This window comes from Nyctereutes procyonoides, unplaced genomic scaffold (genome assembly GCF_905146905.1).
Source record: "Nyctereutes procyonoides isolate TBG_1078 unplaced genomic scaffold, NYPRO_anot_genome, whole genome shotgun sequence".
NCBI lineage: Eukaryota > Metazoa > Chordata > Mammalia > Carnivora > Canidae > Nyctereutes > Nyctereutes procyonoides.
This window is the reverse complement of record NW_026575024.1, coordinates 32,628,448-32,645,344: the sequence shown is the minus strand read 5'-3', so window position 1 is coordinate 32,645,344 and position 16,897 is coordinate 32,628,448. Positions and strand designations below refer to the sequence as shown.

Here is a 16,897-nt window from a genome sequence, read left to right as displayed (position 1 = left end):
AAGATTCTCAATGTGCAAAGATAGAGACTCGCCTTCAGGCAATTAAAACAGAAAAAGTGCTGATTGTAGATGGCAGGAAAGGAAGTCGGGAGTGAGTAAAAAAGCAACTTGAAAATGCGTAATGCGGGATGAGGGTCTAGTTTCCACACACCAGGCTAAAGCAAGGTTTACACTCTTAAGTAGTAAAAACAAACCATTAAGCTAGGCCCAGCACTGTCAGGAAGTATAAAACAGTTCTTGAAACTTTGCAGTTACTATACAAAAGCTTTTCATAAACTCTGTTTCCTGATCTTCATTAAACGTTCACATCAAGTTGCCATGGGGCAATTAGCTTGCCTCCTGAAATCAATAAAAAATCAACAATTTGGAAATAGTTGTACAGTAAAATAGTTCAATAATTATTCTCTCATAGTGTTGTGGCCAAGTGGTTCCAGTGTAAATGCAGTCCAGATGAGATCCTGCTCCTTATGAGGGAAGCTTTGAGCAAATCGGTGGTTTGCAGAGAGATCTCTCCATCAGAACGACTGCAACAAGAACGGACTCCTGGCCCTGTCTGAGTGGGGCCCAGGGCGCGGGGCGAACACAGCCTTGAAATGGGCGCTCAAGTCAGCATCTGGCATACGACTTAAGCACCTCCGAGCGACTCAACTCAAAATGTAGAGACCTAAATGAAATTATAAACCCGACAACCAAAATAATACTAGATGCCCTCCACTAGGCCTATGGGCTCCAGACAGGAGCAAACGAAAATTTTTTCTTTGGATATATATATGGGTAAAAGATTATATGTGTGTGTGTGTGTGTGTGTGTGTCTATGTTATGCACATGTATAGTGTATGTTGATATATTAGTATGTATAATATTAATTATATATAAATAAATATAAATATAAAGGGTGTTTGGACATTAGGAACATTTCATTCCAACATTTCAACATTTCAACAAATATTCAAATCCGTGTCGCTTATAAGAAATCTTCATCGCGGTCCCCTAAAAAGTAAAAATGAGGCTGCTGAACACACGACCCTCATTGGACATTTTGCTGAAAAAGGAGGCACCAACACAAAGTGATTTCTTCCCTGACCCCTCCCCCCTGCAGAGGGAAATCAAGTCCCTTTCCTTTTTCTAGTCTGAGCCCATTCACCTCAGCACCTGATTATTCAAAGCCAACCACACCATCACAAATTCCAATATCCATTAAATCAAAGCTCAAATACCAGCTTGGGAAGCTTTATATCACCCTCTAGGCTCAGTGGTGTTATACAGTGAACTGTCTTAGAACTTAAAAAAAAAAAAATTCAAGTATCATTTTTAGTATAAACAAATACTTCAAATGTATGACATCTATTTGCTGCCTTCAAAGGGAAAACTTTTAACTCAGACGCTTGGCACTAAGATCACACGAGATCAACTCAGTGGACTGACTTAAGTGTTAAACTTTTTTAAAGTACGTTAAGGGCTTGCACCTGCTCCCCCATCCACATAGATGTACTGACACGCATTTGACTAAACTGACTGCGTACATGCCCAAGCAAGCAAGCAGAGCAGATTTTACAAGATAAGCAACCAAGTGTTTTCATGTCTGAGGGTGGCTAGAACACAAAATTGCCAGTCATCTTGTGGGGGAAAAGAATGCCTTTGAAAAAAAAGATGTAGAACATCATTTCAGATATGGTGAAACGTATTCAAATGCCATCCTGTATACAGGTTTTGTTTTTTCCCTTAAGTATCGCTTCTTAGAGAGGGGTCTAAACTCAACCCAACTTTCTGCTGCTGTGATTGAGAAGATAATTATCAGAACCTTGCTTCTCAAAGTGTCGTCCATGGGCCAGCAGTAACAGCTTCACTTGGGGGCGACTCGGAAATGCAGACTCTCAAGCCCCACCCCAGATTCACTGAAACAGAATCTAGGTTATAACATTTTCTCAAGTGGTCTGTATACACATCAATTTGCATTCTCCTTGAGGCAGTACTGATGATTTGTATGCACATTAAAATCTGAGAGATGTTTTATTTAGAGCACTGGTCCCCCAAGTTAGGTAGAAGTTCACTTTGAAATTTGCAGGGCAGGGAGACAGTCCAAACAAACAAACAAAACCCCCCAAACCAAAACCTCTGCCCTGGAATACCATAAGGCTGTAATTTATGTCAACAAAGTAGAGAAAAAGGGAAAAGCATTTTACCTGAGTAAAGTAGACTTGTTATGTTATCCATCTCATCCTACTTGCCCCCTAAAAAATTAAACCAGGAAAGGAATAGGGCAATCTTAGTTCTTTGTAGTTGCTCATCTGTATCATACTCACTCTCCACTTAAATTATTTATTGCAAGGCTATGTTCCTTTTGCCTTGTAACAGATTGGGGGCTGTGGCATCTAACTAACATTCAGTGACTCAATTATCTTAATATTAATATGACTGCAGAATAGAAACACACTCTTTTAAAAAGTGCTTTGAGTTGCACAAATGATTTCTCCACCTCCGATAAAAAAGTTGAGAGAAAAGACATGGATCATTAAGATTATCTAGTGATAATCTTGGCCTTTGAGGTACAATTTAAAGTAGCGATTGGAGTAGAAATTATGAAAAGATGGAAGCAGATAAATTTGTAAACTTTCACCCTCTCCCTCCTCAAATTTAAAAGCAAAAAATGAACAGAACAATCTGGACCTGCCATGCAGGTTAAAACCATGCCAGGGAGAGCACATAGCCCAGATAAGCACAAAAACAGATGACACGATTTAATCAATTTTGAAAGGTGATCCTCCAAAATTCAGAAACTAATACATTTTTTAAAAGCCAACTCTAAAAGGATTCAAAGATTCCTACAGAATAGTCACTGAAGATTCAAAGGATTCAGTGTCATGGAGTTAGTTATGACACTTCAGAATGTGAGCCAAAATGTAAGAATGTAGAATGTATGTAATAATATTCTGTCTCTCAAATGAGCTGCCAAGGTCAGAGTCCTCAACTACTACAAAATCTTTGAAACTAAACTGAAGCTGAAAATACCATCATGTATACATATGTTATAGCACATATCTTTGTATGTTTTTATACATATTATATGTGTATTTATTTACGTTTGTGTATATGTAGTTTATATACATATAAAACATGCAAGAGAACACATTTGAGTTGATACCACTGAAAACCATTTTAACAAAGAAAATCAGAACCAATGAAGCAGAAAAATCAATAGAATGGATTGAATTGCCAATATGGGTGGAAATTCTTATGCAATAACCACACACTCTCCTCTAGAGTATTTGGAGATGAGAAAACACGGGTTATTATCATGAAGATGTTAAGACAGTGCTGTCTGTCCCCCACCTCCATGCCAAGTGAGGGTGAAGGGTGGCTGGAGGACAGAGATCACCCTGCCCTCCTAGGTTGGTTCTAATACTAACGACTCTTACCTATGCAAGAGCAACAGGGATAGGCATGGAAAGATTTTTAAGGTGGAAGGAGTGATAGATAACTGGTATTAATTTAAAAACATGATCTGCATGATCAAAATGTAACTACATTCATGGTCATCACAAGTTAATTCTTGGGGAGAATCTGATTATAACAGTCTGTTCCTTGAGGAGCACACTGTGTTTTCAGCCAATTCCAAGGCAAAGCTAGAGAAGATTAGAACTAGGCCTCACCAATAAGAGCGATCAGAGGGGACACAGAGTCCTACAAATTGACCTAAAAGACTTCTAGTAAAATAGTGAGGAGTGGTGGGTTCCCTGGCTGTACAGACATACCCATCGAACCCTTCCTTGGGCCTGATTTCGACACAGAGCACGGAAGCCCTGCCACTGCGAGAGTTCACTCTGAGTGGCCTAATTTGACTTCATTCTGCTTGGGCTTCTGTCCAATTGGCAGATGTCCTTGTAGAAGCTGATCTTAGACACTTTCCCTTTCTAATTTTTTGGCACCGCTGCCTCTGTTGCATGGGATATCATCTCTGAAACTTTATCTTGGGTTTCCCAGGTTTTGCTTGTTTCAGAGCTTTGGTTTTTCTTAAATCTTTCTCCTAAATCACGAACCCCAAGGAGGGTCACATGAAATACTAAATCGTTGCTAATTCCTTTGGGACAAGTATCAATTATCAAGTGACCTGCTTGCAAATGTCCAACATTCTTTGCCTTTTCCCCACCTCCCTCTGAAATGAGTAGCTTCAGACGAAAGAATGCAAACACGAGGCAATCATCATACATGCTGTACAAATGCACCATCCTCTCTTACAGGTTGGACTATAGAATGAAATGCCAGAGCTCTGATATTTATTGTCTGAAAGAGGTTTAACATTTGGAGAAATGTGTTCCAACACATACCTTTGGAAAGAAAAGCAAGCTGATCCAACAGAGAATAGGTGGTGGGCAGAAAACATGATGGGCACAATTTTGCTGTGTGTTGGGCAAAGTTAGAAAACTGGGTCCTTCTGCATAAAGAGCTCCCAGATGAGGTAACAGTTAAATACAAATCAATTTCCAACTCTTCATGAGAGCCACTAGACATCAATTTTAAATATACATGACCACAATATTAATAATAAAGAAATCTTATGTTTTATTTTAATACTTTGGCCAGACCAACCCCTTTGAAGGGATCACTAGTTTAGGAAAGAGGAACAACAAACCATCATTCACTTTCCTGCAGGTTTATCATTTTCCTCATTATTTCTATTGGTCCTGCTTTATTTTTTCTGAAAATTAAAGGGGTAGGGGAGTGTTTCTATATTAGATCAGCAATGTCTGGTTCTTATCCAAATATTCCACCTAATAAGGACGTAAGTTCTCATGGATTGGACAACCACTCTGCAACATTCCTGAGAATTGAATAATATAATAATCTTGAAAGTCAGCAGAGTGGATTATCCACTTTTTTTTCTGGACTTGAACTTGTGACCTTAACAGTAGCACTGCAAAAAAGCAAATGTGCTAAGCACTTTGCCAGAGTAACCTTCCATGTAGACTTTTCATCTTAAATACACACAACTGAAAATAACTACAATTTTTGGAAAATTATGTACAAACCCAATAGTTCTTTTGATTACATATAAATACAAATTAGCTATCTTTCCTAAAAAGTGGTTATAATAAGTAAATAAATACAAAATAAATCTGACCATTATACTTCATGTGCTGGGGTTGAACCCATATAAAATGTACAACTAAATACATTTTAAAATCTTTAAGGAATAATTCTCTGATTAAAATATTTGTTTTCCCAACTTTTTTTGTAGATATAAATATATTTTCAAAATAACTGTGTTTTTCTTTTTTTTCTCCATTCCATTCCATAAATAAAGTCTTCATTGGGAAATATTAAAGTGTCAACTTGTTTTTTTTTTTTTGCTTTTTTCTAATATATATATTTATATATTAGAAATATATATATATACACACACACATATATATATATATATATATTTCATTTTGCTGTGCTAACGACACCCACAACCCTCTACAACCATGTCCTGATAGTTCTTTAATACAACCTTTTCGTTTTCATCAAGGTACAGCATGGAGATAGCACTGAGTTCTGTTGGTACACAGCACGCCTTGGGGATCTTAGAATTAACCGAGTTGACCAACGTCTGAACAATGGCGTGGTTAGTGGAGTTCAGGTGATCTGCCAGGGGAAAGGGGCATTCCCCATGGCAATAAAAGGCGTGGTACCCCGGGGGAGCTACGATCCAGTCATTCCACCCCACGTCACTGAAGTCCACGTACAAAGGGTGTCTCTTACAGCTGGACTTAAGGCGTCTGCGCTGTTTGTGTTTTGCTTGACGCTTTTCTCTTTTGTGGAGGGGGTGTCCTTTCCCATCGTGGCCAAACGTTACTAGCAGTGGCCTGATTTGTGACCAGCTGTGCTTGTCTTGGTGCAAAGACCTGCTAATCCTGACGTGTCTCTTGGAGACACCTTGATTCTCCTCCAAGTGGGTCACTTCCACCACAAATCCGTGGTTGGCAAGCCCCTGTGCCGTCCACCTCATCACAGCAGGGGTGACATCAAAGCTCTCCCACCTGCTTGCGTTCTGATTCACCAACCTGGTGTCCAAAAGTCTGGTCACGGGGAACTTCAAGTTGGCTGCTGCAGGTTTTATAATTTCATAAATATTAATTCGGTGATGGAAATTGCTATTGTTTTCCAAAGGTTCCTGCATCTGTTCCCGAAAAACCTGAAGTTCTGCTGAGGTGATAAACTCGTCAGTGGGGATAGAAGTCAAATTAAAGAAGAATCTCCGGGTTGTTTTCCCACTCATTTCTGGCAGTTCTTCCAAAGATTCTAATTTGACAAAAAAAAAAAAAGAAAAGAAAGAAAATTAAAAAGAAAATCATTCAGTAAAGTAATAATGACAATCTGAAGACATAGGAGAATTTGTAAACCTCATTTCAGTATCTGATTTAACCTATGTAAAAGTTTGCAACCAGAAAACAAAAACTTCTGCTTTGGATACAAAGGAAGCCTCCCTTTTCTGTACATTTATGTCAACATGCACACCATGAAGCAAAACTTCACAATTCATTGTTAGGGCTTTTCTTTTTTTCATCGTTACATTCTTAATCCAATACATGAATACTGCTTCCAGGTGGCTATAATAATGGGGGAAACAGTGAAGCATTTCTTTGGAATTCACAGACTTTAGGGCAAAAAAAAAAAAAAAAAAAAAAAGCACTATAGTTAGTAAAGGTCTAATGAGTGAGGATTTGAGGAAATTATTGCATTTCTTAAAAAGAAAAAGGCTTTAATGTCAATCCCTTAAACAGTATTCTATAACATTACTCTGCAATTTAGATGATTTACAAATCTCGATATACAGATTTCAGTTTCCTAATTAAAGAGTCTGAAACTCAACATCAACGATGACATTTTGCAATGCACACCCTACTATTTTACTCCAAGTCCAGAGACAATGGCATTTACAGGGATCGACTTCTTTGGAAGCGTAAGGGTGGTACTAAAGCATCGTAGTAATTAAGGCCAGACAATTTTAAGAGAAGGAACTTCTCAACTGTTGTCTGTTCTCTCACCTCTTTATGACCTCAAAAACCAAATCCCGTTTTAGGTACTATTGAAAGGGGGGGGGGAAAAAAAGACTCTCTTCTGTTTTTAATTCCTTTTTCCTTAAAAAAGATAAACCATTATAAATACACCTACCAAGACATAAAACCAAAAAAATTATGAAAATTTATAAAAATACCATTATGAGAATCATGACCTAAGGGATAATCCCATCCTATTACAGAATAAACATTCTAGTCTAGTATCATCATTTCAGAATAGCCATTCAAGTGGACTATACATAAAAGCTCTTTCTGATTTAAGACTCCTGAATTTAAATTTTAAGGAGTACTGTTTTCCAAGCAAACAATAAAATATAACAGCACCTTGAATGCTTTAGTCTGCAAATCATCAAAGGTACACATTATCATTAAATTGGCTATAAATAGCAATAGAATTTGAGACACTTGGGTTTATTTTCATTGAGCTTTACCAACATCCTGTCCTTTCATTGTCAAAAAACTTAACCTGCTTCATTCTGGATCCAACCTATGCGCTTTATATTATCTGACAAAAATATATATATATATGCTCATGGAATTTACATCTGAATGTGAAAAGCATCCTTTGAAACCTTGACTCTCAAAGGTCATGAGCTCCTAGCATTGCCTCAACCTGCAGAGCCTGCTAGAAGTGCTGAGTCTCAGGTCCCACCCCATGCCCACTGAATCAGAATCTGCATTTGAAGATTTAAGGTGTCTTAGATGTTTTGTGTGAAGATTGAAACTTAAGAAGCATCACACTGAAGCATTACTCCATAATTTGGTGTAAACCAAATAGGAAATTTTGGTAAACTGTCACTCCGGAACTTGGCACTTCCACTTAGCTTGCCCTGATGAGTGGTGCTTTGAAGATGAAGTTTTCCACAAGTAGAACCTTTGAGTGAATGATCTGAAGTGATTCGCCTTTGCTAAGAGATCTACATTCTCTGAACAACCTATAGCTGCTTGATTTAGGGGAAATATAACCATAAAAGTAATCAATACAGTTTCCATTTATGATAATGATAGCGTCAAACAGATTTTGTTAGCACGCAGAAGAACATTAGTGTTGGCCAAGGAATAAGAGCTGAGTCCATGGGGGCAGGGGCAGGGTGCAGCCAGGGACTCAGAACAGAAAGATCTAACAAAGCTCATCTATCTACTTGGGAAGTGGCGACTATCAGGCCAAGCAGTAAACCCTCCATGGTCCCTTTATGCCTGCTAATCTACACCTGCTGGGAATATCTTTTGGGAACTACTCACACTCTAAACCTCCTTCTAAGCTAATAGTACTTCAGGCACTATTTTTATATTTTATTTTTTGTTTAATTTAATTTCACTTAAATTCAATTAATAACATATACTATATTATCAGTTTTAGAGGTAGAGGTCAGTGATTCATCAGTTGCATACAACACCCAGTGCTCATTCTATCTTGTGCCCTCCTTAATGCTCATCACCTAGTTACCCATCCCCACACCCTGCTCCCCCTTCCAGCAACCTTCAGTTTGTTTCCTATGCTTAAGAGTCTCTTATAGTTTGTCTCCCTCTCTGATTTGGTCTTATTTTATTTTAAAAATAACCCTCCAACTAATCGGAGCAGGGCTTTCCTCAGTAGCTCCAACAAGTAGCAAGGATTGTATTTAGCTACTTCTCTTTTTTCCTCCCCCTAATTCAAGGGCCCTCTGTTTCCACTGAAGGCATTCTTTTCACAGAGAAGCCAACATATACCAAAGAAAGAAGGAGTGTCATAAAAATCAGTAGCATCCCCTAGATGTAATGACATAAAGCTAGATCTGGCTTGAACTACTGATTTCTTAGTATACCTAAGAACATGCTCTTTTCTTTTAAAGAGTGGGGAGGACAGGCAAATGATCCAGGGCATTTGTTGAATGGCTGTAGTAATAAGGTGCCCAGAGAAATCACAATTGCAACAAAAACTTCATCCTAGATCCATAAATGAAAAAGAAAGAAGTTATGAACACATACAGACACGAGCACACCTAGACACAAGGACACACACACGCGCACACACAGCAAGAGGATGATAATGAACACTCAGCAAGACCAGCTTGAAAGACAGGTAAAATGGATAAAGATGGGTATAAAAGAGGCATGGAATAGAATAACCCTCCAGAAGATAAATGTAAGACTGAAGTGAGTCACATAAAATTGCCGTTTGACTAGATTTGACATGTTAAAAAAACAACAATTTCATGCACTTCAAAATCTCACTGGAAGTTAAGTGGCAGGAAGGAGAATCACTTAGTAACTTTAGCAAAGGGAAGACACTCGCTATTAAACAACAATAAGTAACTTGAAGGCCTTTCTCTGGCTTCCCAGCTGCACTAAGAACCTCTCTTTGTCCTTAATACAAATGATTCTGGTGATGCCCCTGTGGACTTATGTCAGGGAATAAGTCAGAACACTCCAAACCCAGGAAAAAATGGCTCAAGTTTGGGGCACCTACCACCACTTCCTTTGATCTGCAAGGAATGACTTTCTTCTTAAGGGTGGAAAAATCAAAACCTATTTGAAGTAAAATAAAGGGGGGGAAAAAGCTGCAAATCACCACACAACACCTGGGGATTCTGAAAATATACAGCATTCGCCTAAGTTGGCAATGTATGCTTTTTCAGAGGTTTACATAGTTATTAGTTCTCTGTAAATAACCATGTTGAATAAGCTGAACTTGTCAAGGGATTTGGGTATTCCAGCCTATTTTAGACCTGGGTTCCTGAACCTCTAAGTTCTTATCCAAATAGAGAGAGAGCTATGGCTGTAGAAATGTGGGGAAGTAAAGAAAGATAAGACATTAGTGACATCTGACCTCTTGTCCAAAGAGAAGTTCTGACTTAATCATCTACCCCCTGTCAATTATTCATCTACATCAAAATAATACAGAATATGAGGCTGAATTCCCTCAGACCTCCTGTGTTCACTCTGGCCTCTTCCTCCCCCAGACAAGCGGGTGAATGGGACAGAAGAAGAGAAACAAGGCACCATGGTAATGCCTCTGGTGTGCTGAAGGATTCTTGGTGCCACGTCTGGCATGAAGATCTCTATATGAACCATCTCACTACGAATCGATTAGAATGGGACTCTTATCTCCATTTTGGAAATGAAATAGTTAGGGCTCAGAGAGCTTATGTGGCTTTCCCAAGGTCACCGGGCTAGTGAATGAAGAGCAGAGCTGTGAACTTTACTGAAGTTCCCAAGTTTCTGACCATTAGGCACCACTACCTATCTGAGGGGAGGAGTCAAAAACTCAAGAAAATGTCAAAACCACTAGGGGCACGTTTATGCTTACTATAATAATAACCACAGGGTGAGTTCTTTTCCAACCAAAGACATAGAAAGACTGTATCACCCAAGTATGGTGGAGAGATGTAACTAAACATTAGGAGAATACAGCGGTAGGGCCCACTGGGACATGCAGATCTTGTCTGGAACTACTGTTAGTCTGCAGCTACCTTTTTATCCTCAAGGATGGTGAATTTTAGCAAAAAAAATGTGAATTATTGTTATGTTTTTAGAATTCTGCAACCCTCTTTGAACCAAAAGTGTCCATTAAGACAATAACCACAGAGCACATGGGTGGCTCAGTGGTTGAGTGCCTGCCTTCGGCTTAGGTCATGATTCCAGGGTCCTGGGATTGAGTCCCACTGGACCTCCCAACTCCATTGCAGGGAGCCTGCTTCTCCCTCTACCTGTGTCTCTGCCTCTCTCTCTGTCTCTCATGAATAAATAAATAAAGTCTTTTAAAAAATAAATACATAAGCCAACTACCACCACCGAGCAGATGCCGTAGCCAACCAGTAAAACTGGATGTCACTGCCCTGAAATGAATGGAAAGTGCCTGAGAATAAGAAACAATATTTTCTAGAATATAAAATAATGGCTAGAGAATTAATATTACCAAGGAGAAAAAATATAAAATTAAAAGGTTAAAAGGAAACTTTTTTTTTTATTTTTCTAAATAAAAAACAACAAAAGGCAACTGAAGGAACAGTACCGTCATCCTCAAGAACCCTGATCTGGCTTCTGCCCACCCTTAACTCCAACACCTTTGGAACGATCATGTGCCCGTTTACTCTCCTTTTACTACTTAGTGAAATACACAAAGGGCAAGTCTCAGAGAAGACAAGATAGCTCAATGAGAAGGGATTAAGGAAGGAGACAGAGGAACGGCCAAAAGAGTAGAGAACAGATAATATTAGTCCAAGAACAATCGTTGAGCATCAGAGCCTCGACCCCCAAAGACTTCCAAAGAGAATGCCTGTTTTACTTGCTGGGACCACCCTTCTCAGTGACACTGAACGACCCGGGGATACTAGGGAAGCACATCAAGTAAATACTGCTTTGGGGGGGGGGGGGGCTGTGTCCAAATCCTTTGCTTACACTGGGCATTTGTGATACATGTTCTCTCTCCCAGGGCATCAGTTGCTTCTTGAACTCTCCCATTATACAGATATTTCCGTGATAATTACATTTGTGGGAAAAGGGTTATTTTCTATTCAAAGGCTTTAGTCAGGGAGGCAAATAATTCCATTGTTCATTAAAACGAAGACTGTGTCCTTCAGAGTCTGGAGAGCAAAGAGATGGTCCTTCTATATTCTACTCTGACAGGAGAACATAAAGGCTTTTTGCAGGGCCGGTGAAGTCAACCAATTTCAAGGTGTTTTTCAGTACAGCAAAGCACAGAACACTCTTTCCAGGAGGAAGAGTGATTTTTCTTTCCTCAGTGGCAGCTGCGAAAGGTCTATGTGCGGCCAAAGAACTTTTTAATGACTGAAGGAAGAAAACTGTTGGGAGTACTTGGGTTCTCCTAAGTGACAAGTACTGCCCAGAAGACTAGACAAAGTTTAATAGGAGAAATGACAACCGATCATTCTGTTTCAGATCACCTACCATGCGGTCCCATTATCTTCACACAGTGGTTGATTATCTGATAACCATGGTATCTCTGGTCTTGTAATTTCACCAAATCACCCAGATTCCGCCCACAAATGAAACCAACAACAGGTAATTCTTGGAATCAGGCCCTTAGTTCTCTACCAAACACATGCCCATTAAGGTTGCAGGAGCCAAGTTCTGGTCTTAAGCTAGCTGCCTTAATCACATGATTTATTAAAAGATTTTTAGTGCCATGCATGGCACAAGGATCTTGATAAAAAGCAAATCCTGGGTTACACAAAAATGAAACGGTCTTCAAAATATGCATGGTGTGGCCTAAGAATGATATGCTAGTCATAACAAGAAGAGCAATGGATGTGATGAAATTTGAGGCAAAAATTACATGGCTTTTTCTATCATCTAACTGCATTGAGATCTGACGTTACTGTAAGTTGACTTTAAGCAGGTTGATACTTTCTCTACTGCTTTGCACATAACATTCATACTTTTAAAGTTATAAATTCTGCCTTATAAACTCAAGCACGCTATTTAGGTTAAAATAACACACTCAAATCATTTGTAGCCTGTTTCGTTTTGATCAAGCCACTCCTAGGGGAAAGAGAAATACACAGACTCCACTGATGGGATCCTCATGCAGCTGAATGTTTTAGGTGTCAGATGACTTAAGTGTTCCTCCTTTAAGTTATGAGAGACACACAGTACCTTCCTAGCCTTTAAAATAATTAAGAGTGGTTTCCAGGCTAAATTTCCAGGAGAGGTGGCTGAAATAGCTGCTCTTGCTACTTTTCTATCCAGAAAAAATAATTCTAATCAGCATCAGCTGGGAATAATGAGCCGCGTCTACTACAGTCATTCCAAGATTATGTTGACAGAGTATATAGGAGTGAAAACATTTCTACATATGACAACAAACAACTTCTGCTTTTCAGCGAACGAATCCCGAAGGAGTAGAATGATACCTTCTAATGCTTTCTCATGGGAGCTCTGCTGCAAAAAAGCACCTCACTTGGAATTGTGCTGGAAAATGATGGATTACGATCAATGGGTTATCAATCCCGTGTCCCTTCACAGTGTACAACTGCTTTGATGAAGAAGTACCTTTTGTTACGCCACCTGCCTTTAGGACTTCTTCCCAACACTAAGTGCTGTTCTCACAAGTGTAGTCACCCTTCACACTGAGAGAAAATACGTAGCTGTAACAGTTCTTATTTGTTTATGTTAGAGAATAGATTTCTTCCTGAAATTTACCACCTCAAAGCAAGGCAAGAAAATGGGAACTTTACTCCCGATTCCCCAATAACCTAAAAGTGACTGCTCTGTGATTACACAGCTTTGGAGATTTCTCTAGAACTTGATGAAACCCGTGCTCTATTTGGAATGCATTAAGCCAAAAGGGTATTTAAAAGTGTAGAAAAAGAACTAAAGTGGAACATAAAATTTTTGACTAATTGATCCAAGAACCTGGGTACAACAGATGTCAATAGCTTCTCTTGGACATTTCAAATCCACTAAATGCTGTTCTAATGAAACAAGCAGAAATAGCGTACCTTAGGAAAGCCACATCCAGTATCATAAAAGAAAAAAAAAATCCACATTTCAATGCACATGGAGAAAAAAAAAAAAAAAAGAACCACCAGGCAGCTGCTGCAAAAGCTTTTATCTGAAGGCTTGCCTTGTCTCTAAGAGGGAGTTCATCTCAGATTTAAGCACAAAACAAGAAAGTCATTGTGGAAACAATAAGATTGATTGTGGGATTGATCTCTCACGGGGATTAGATAGGGATTCGAAATCTTCCAAACCAGGCCCAGATCAACTGTAAATTAGAAAGACTTTGGGGCCCCTGGCTTTGATTCTTCAACAGTATCTCTGAAAAGTCTGTCCTTGGCTGTGTCTAGCCTGAAACCCCAGCTGAAGCAGGAGAAACAGATTCACAGGGCAAAAAGGGCTTCCAATCAGACATAAAGAGATCCCAATCTGCCCCCCTCCTTTTCATTCTTCCCCTATGAAATTCTTGCACATTTAGCTGACTAGGGGCATGCCTTTTGCCCTCATCTTCCCCATCACTTGATTTCTCTCCAGTTCCTGGAGGAGGAGTCGCTCTCCTGGCTGCAGGCCAGGAAAAGGGTGCAGATTGACCAAAGGGGAATCCCTGGCTCCCTCGCCACACAGGCAGCGCGGTAAAGCCAGGTTCGGAAAGGTTCTTACAAAGGCAAGAACTGCCTTCCCAGGGATGCCAACAGTCAGCCCGCAGTGGGGAGCTTCTGGAGGGGACTCTCCGCGCGCATCTCGGCCCCCACTCTCTGCTCCACGCCTCACCTTCGTGGTGGAAGCTGCGCACGGTGTTGGCGAGGCTGGCTGCCCTCTCCAGCCGGTGGTCCGGGGCCGGTGCGCCCGGCTGGCCCGAGTGCCGGCGGTACAGGTCCAGCATGTAGGGGGGCACCACGGCGTCCCTGCTGGGGGTGGGTCTCCGCTTCAGGCCGAACATGCTGAGCAGCCGCAACTCGAACTCGCTCAGGACCTCGTCCGAGGGCTGGGACGAGGAGCGGCCAGGAGATGCCGCGAACTTCCTCCGGCCCAGCTCCGTAATGAGACCGGCCGCGCCGCCCAGGAGGACCTGGGGAAGCAGCAACGCTAGAAGACAGCGGGTCCCGGCCACCATGGTCGACCTGCGGACAGGGCCGACGTGAGTCACCGAGTTCCCCGCCCAATCCTCTCCCCGCCCTCGCGTCCCCGGGCTCCCGCTCCGGCCGTTGCCTCCCCCTCCAGGGTGCCCACCTGGCTTGCAATACCCGCGGGGATACTTCAAAGGTCTTAAGCTCGAACGTTTGGGAGAATGGAAAGCCCCTAGTTCCTGAGCCTGAAGGCTCCCCCCCCCCTCCAACTCACTCTCATCCATCTGACACGATTTGCACACACACACACACACACACCCCACCAGCGTCAAGACTGTCACCTTTCTTCTGTGACACTCGCGCTGACAGCCAGTGCAGGGAACCTGGGGAAACCACCGCTTGGTCTGACACCTCTCCGTTCGCTAAACAAACCCAAACACATTGCCCAGCGCTGGCCTGCATATAAACACGCACGGATGGTGCATGTGACTTCCTTACAGGCACCGTATAGAACTTCCTGATACACACATACACACACACTCCCTCCCTCCCTCCCTCCCTCCCTCCCTGACTTCCAGACCCAGTAAACTCAAGGCCACAACTTCCGAAGCCACTTGCAACTTGTGGCCCACGCCTTTAACCTCAGAGGTGTCAGGACAGGCCACTCCAAGCCCGAACCCCCCGCCCCATGCAGTCCAGATACACATATATATTCCTCGAATTACATAAATAATATCCATTCAGTCACGTGTCACTAGAAGGTGGCATTTAAGTACTGCCCCCCTCGCATTCCTGGAAACAAACAGGGAGAACCCCGACTTGTTGCATTTTCCTAAATGGGACTTGGCTCTGAGTAGAGAGCAGGTCTTCCTGAGAAACTTGAAGGAGGGAGAAAAGATGGCCAGGCAGGGCGCAGAGGCTGGCAACTAACGGGTGAAATCCAGAGGCCACCCTCTAGATCGGACTTCTTCGACTCCTTTTTTTTTTTTTTTTTTTTTAAATCATCTAAGTGTTAACAGCCCTAATAAAATACTGAAAAGAGAGAAGGGAGGAGGGGCGGAAGAGCGCGAGCCGGGAGGGCCAGCTCGCCGGGGCGGTCGGATGGGGGCATCCCCGCAGGGGCTGGGCAGCACGTGGACCCGGAGGGGTCTGTGGACGCCCGGCCCGGCCCGGCCCGGCCCCAGGAGCCGCTCGCCCTCGGCGGCCGCCCGCGCCCCGCGCCCGCGCCCGCCCCCTACCCCAGCCCGCGGCCCTCGCCCCCTACCTTTAGGAGACCGCCGACCGTCTAAGAAGCACGCGGGGACACGTCCATCGAAAGAGCCTCCACATGGAAAAAGCTCTGGTGGAAGGACCTGGCGCAGGGACCCGGTTCCCTCGGTCCGCCTTCTTCTTCTCCTCCTCCTCCTCCTCCTCCTCCCCCGGGGCCGGCGGGGCAGTCCTCCTCCTGTCGCCGGGCACCGCGTCCCGGGGGGGGTCTGGCCCCGCGGAGCAGTGGGGCGGCGCGGGCGCGGGGTCCGGGCGCGGGGTCCGGGCGCGGGGTCCGGGCGGCGAGGCCGGCTCCGCTGGGGCCAAGGCACGGCGCGAAGCGGGGGCGCGGGCTATTCTGCCTGCAAGTTCAACAAGTCTCCAGCCAAGTGCTGACACACAACGACAGCGAGCAGGGGGAGGAGGACGGGGCAGGCGAGGGGAGGGACGAGGGAGCAGCTGGTGCGGTCGTGGTCCTCGGGCACCGGCGCCCGCGCGGGGGGCGAAGGTCGGGCGCTCCGCGCTAGCGCCGCCGCGGCCCGTGGCTCGGGGCGGCCATCCTGGGCGACGCCGGGTCCGGGCAAGGGCGCAGCGGCGGGGGCGGGGGCGGGGGCGGGGCCGGGGTCGGGGCCGGGGTCGGGGCCGGGGCCGGGGCCGGGCGGGGTGCCCCCCCGCATCACTCGGCCTCACTCCAGCGCAGCCCCGCCGGCGCTCGCCGGCCGAACGCCCCGCGGCTCCGGCGCCCCGGCGTCCTCGGGCGCATTCTCCGGCGAGGCGAGGCGAGGCGAGGCCAGGCGAGGCGAGGCGAGGCCAGGCGAGGCGAGTCCCGGGCCGCCGAGGCGCGCGGCCGCGCTCTCCCCCGGCGGCAGCGCCCGGGCCAGGCTGCGCGGCGCTCCGGGGCCAGCCCGGGTCCGCTCACGCGTCGGCCGGCGCGTCGCGGGCCCCGCCGCTCGGGCCGCGGGGGCTCGGCATCGCGGCGCTCGGGCTGGGCTCGCGGCTCCGCGGCGCGGCGCGCGCTGCTCCCCGGCTCCGGCGCGGCCCGGGCGGCCGAGGCCACGGCGCAGGGGCGCGCTCGGCCGGGCG

General features: G+C 44.1%; 1 protein-coding gene across 1 annotated transcript; it reads right to left on the bottom strand.

The window, feature by feature from the left end:
* Window positions 1-4,536: 4,536 nt before the first annotated feature.
* BMP2 (bone morphogenetic protein 2) lies at window positions 4,537-16,387 on the bottom strand. Its single transcript, XM_055306344.1, has 3 exons — window positions 15,834-16,387; window positions 14,274-14,623; window positions 4,537-6,282 (listed from the first exon to the last, which is right to left on the bottom strand). The coding sequence occupies exons 2-3, from the start codon at window positions 14,614-14,616 to the stop codon at window positions 5,438-5,440; spliced, it is 1,188 nt and encodes a 395-aa protein (XP_055162319.1). The 5' UTR covers window positions 14,617-14,623; window positions 15,834-16,387; the 3' UTR covers window positions 4,537-5,437.
* Between the last annotated feature and the right edge of the window lie 510 nt (window positions 16,388-16,897).

Bases quoted from the DNA above. Each gene is read 5' to 3' on its own strand.
- BMP2 (XM_055306344.1), bottom strand. From the start codon at position 14,616: ATGGTGGCCGGGACCCGCTGTCTTCTAGCGTTGCTGCTTCCCCAGGTC. The intron at 6,283-14,273 runs GTGAGGCGTGGA...TTGTCAAATTAG, and splicing joins GCGCAGCTTCCACCACGAAG to AATCTTTGGAAGAACTGCCA.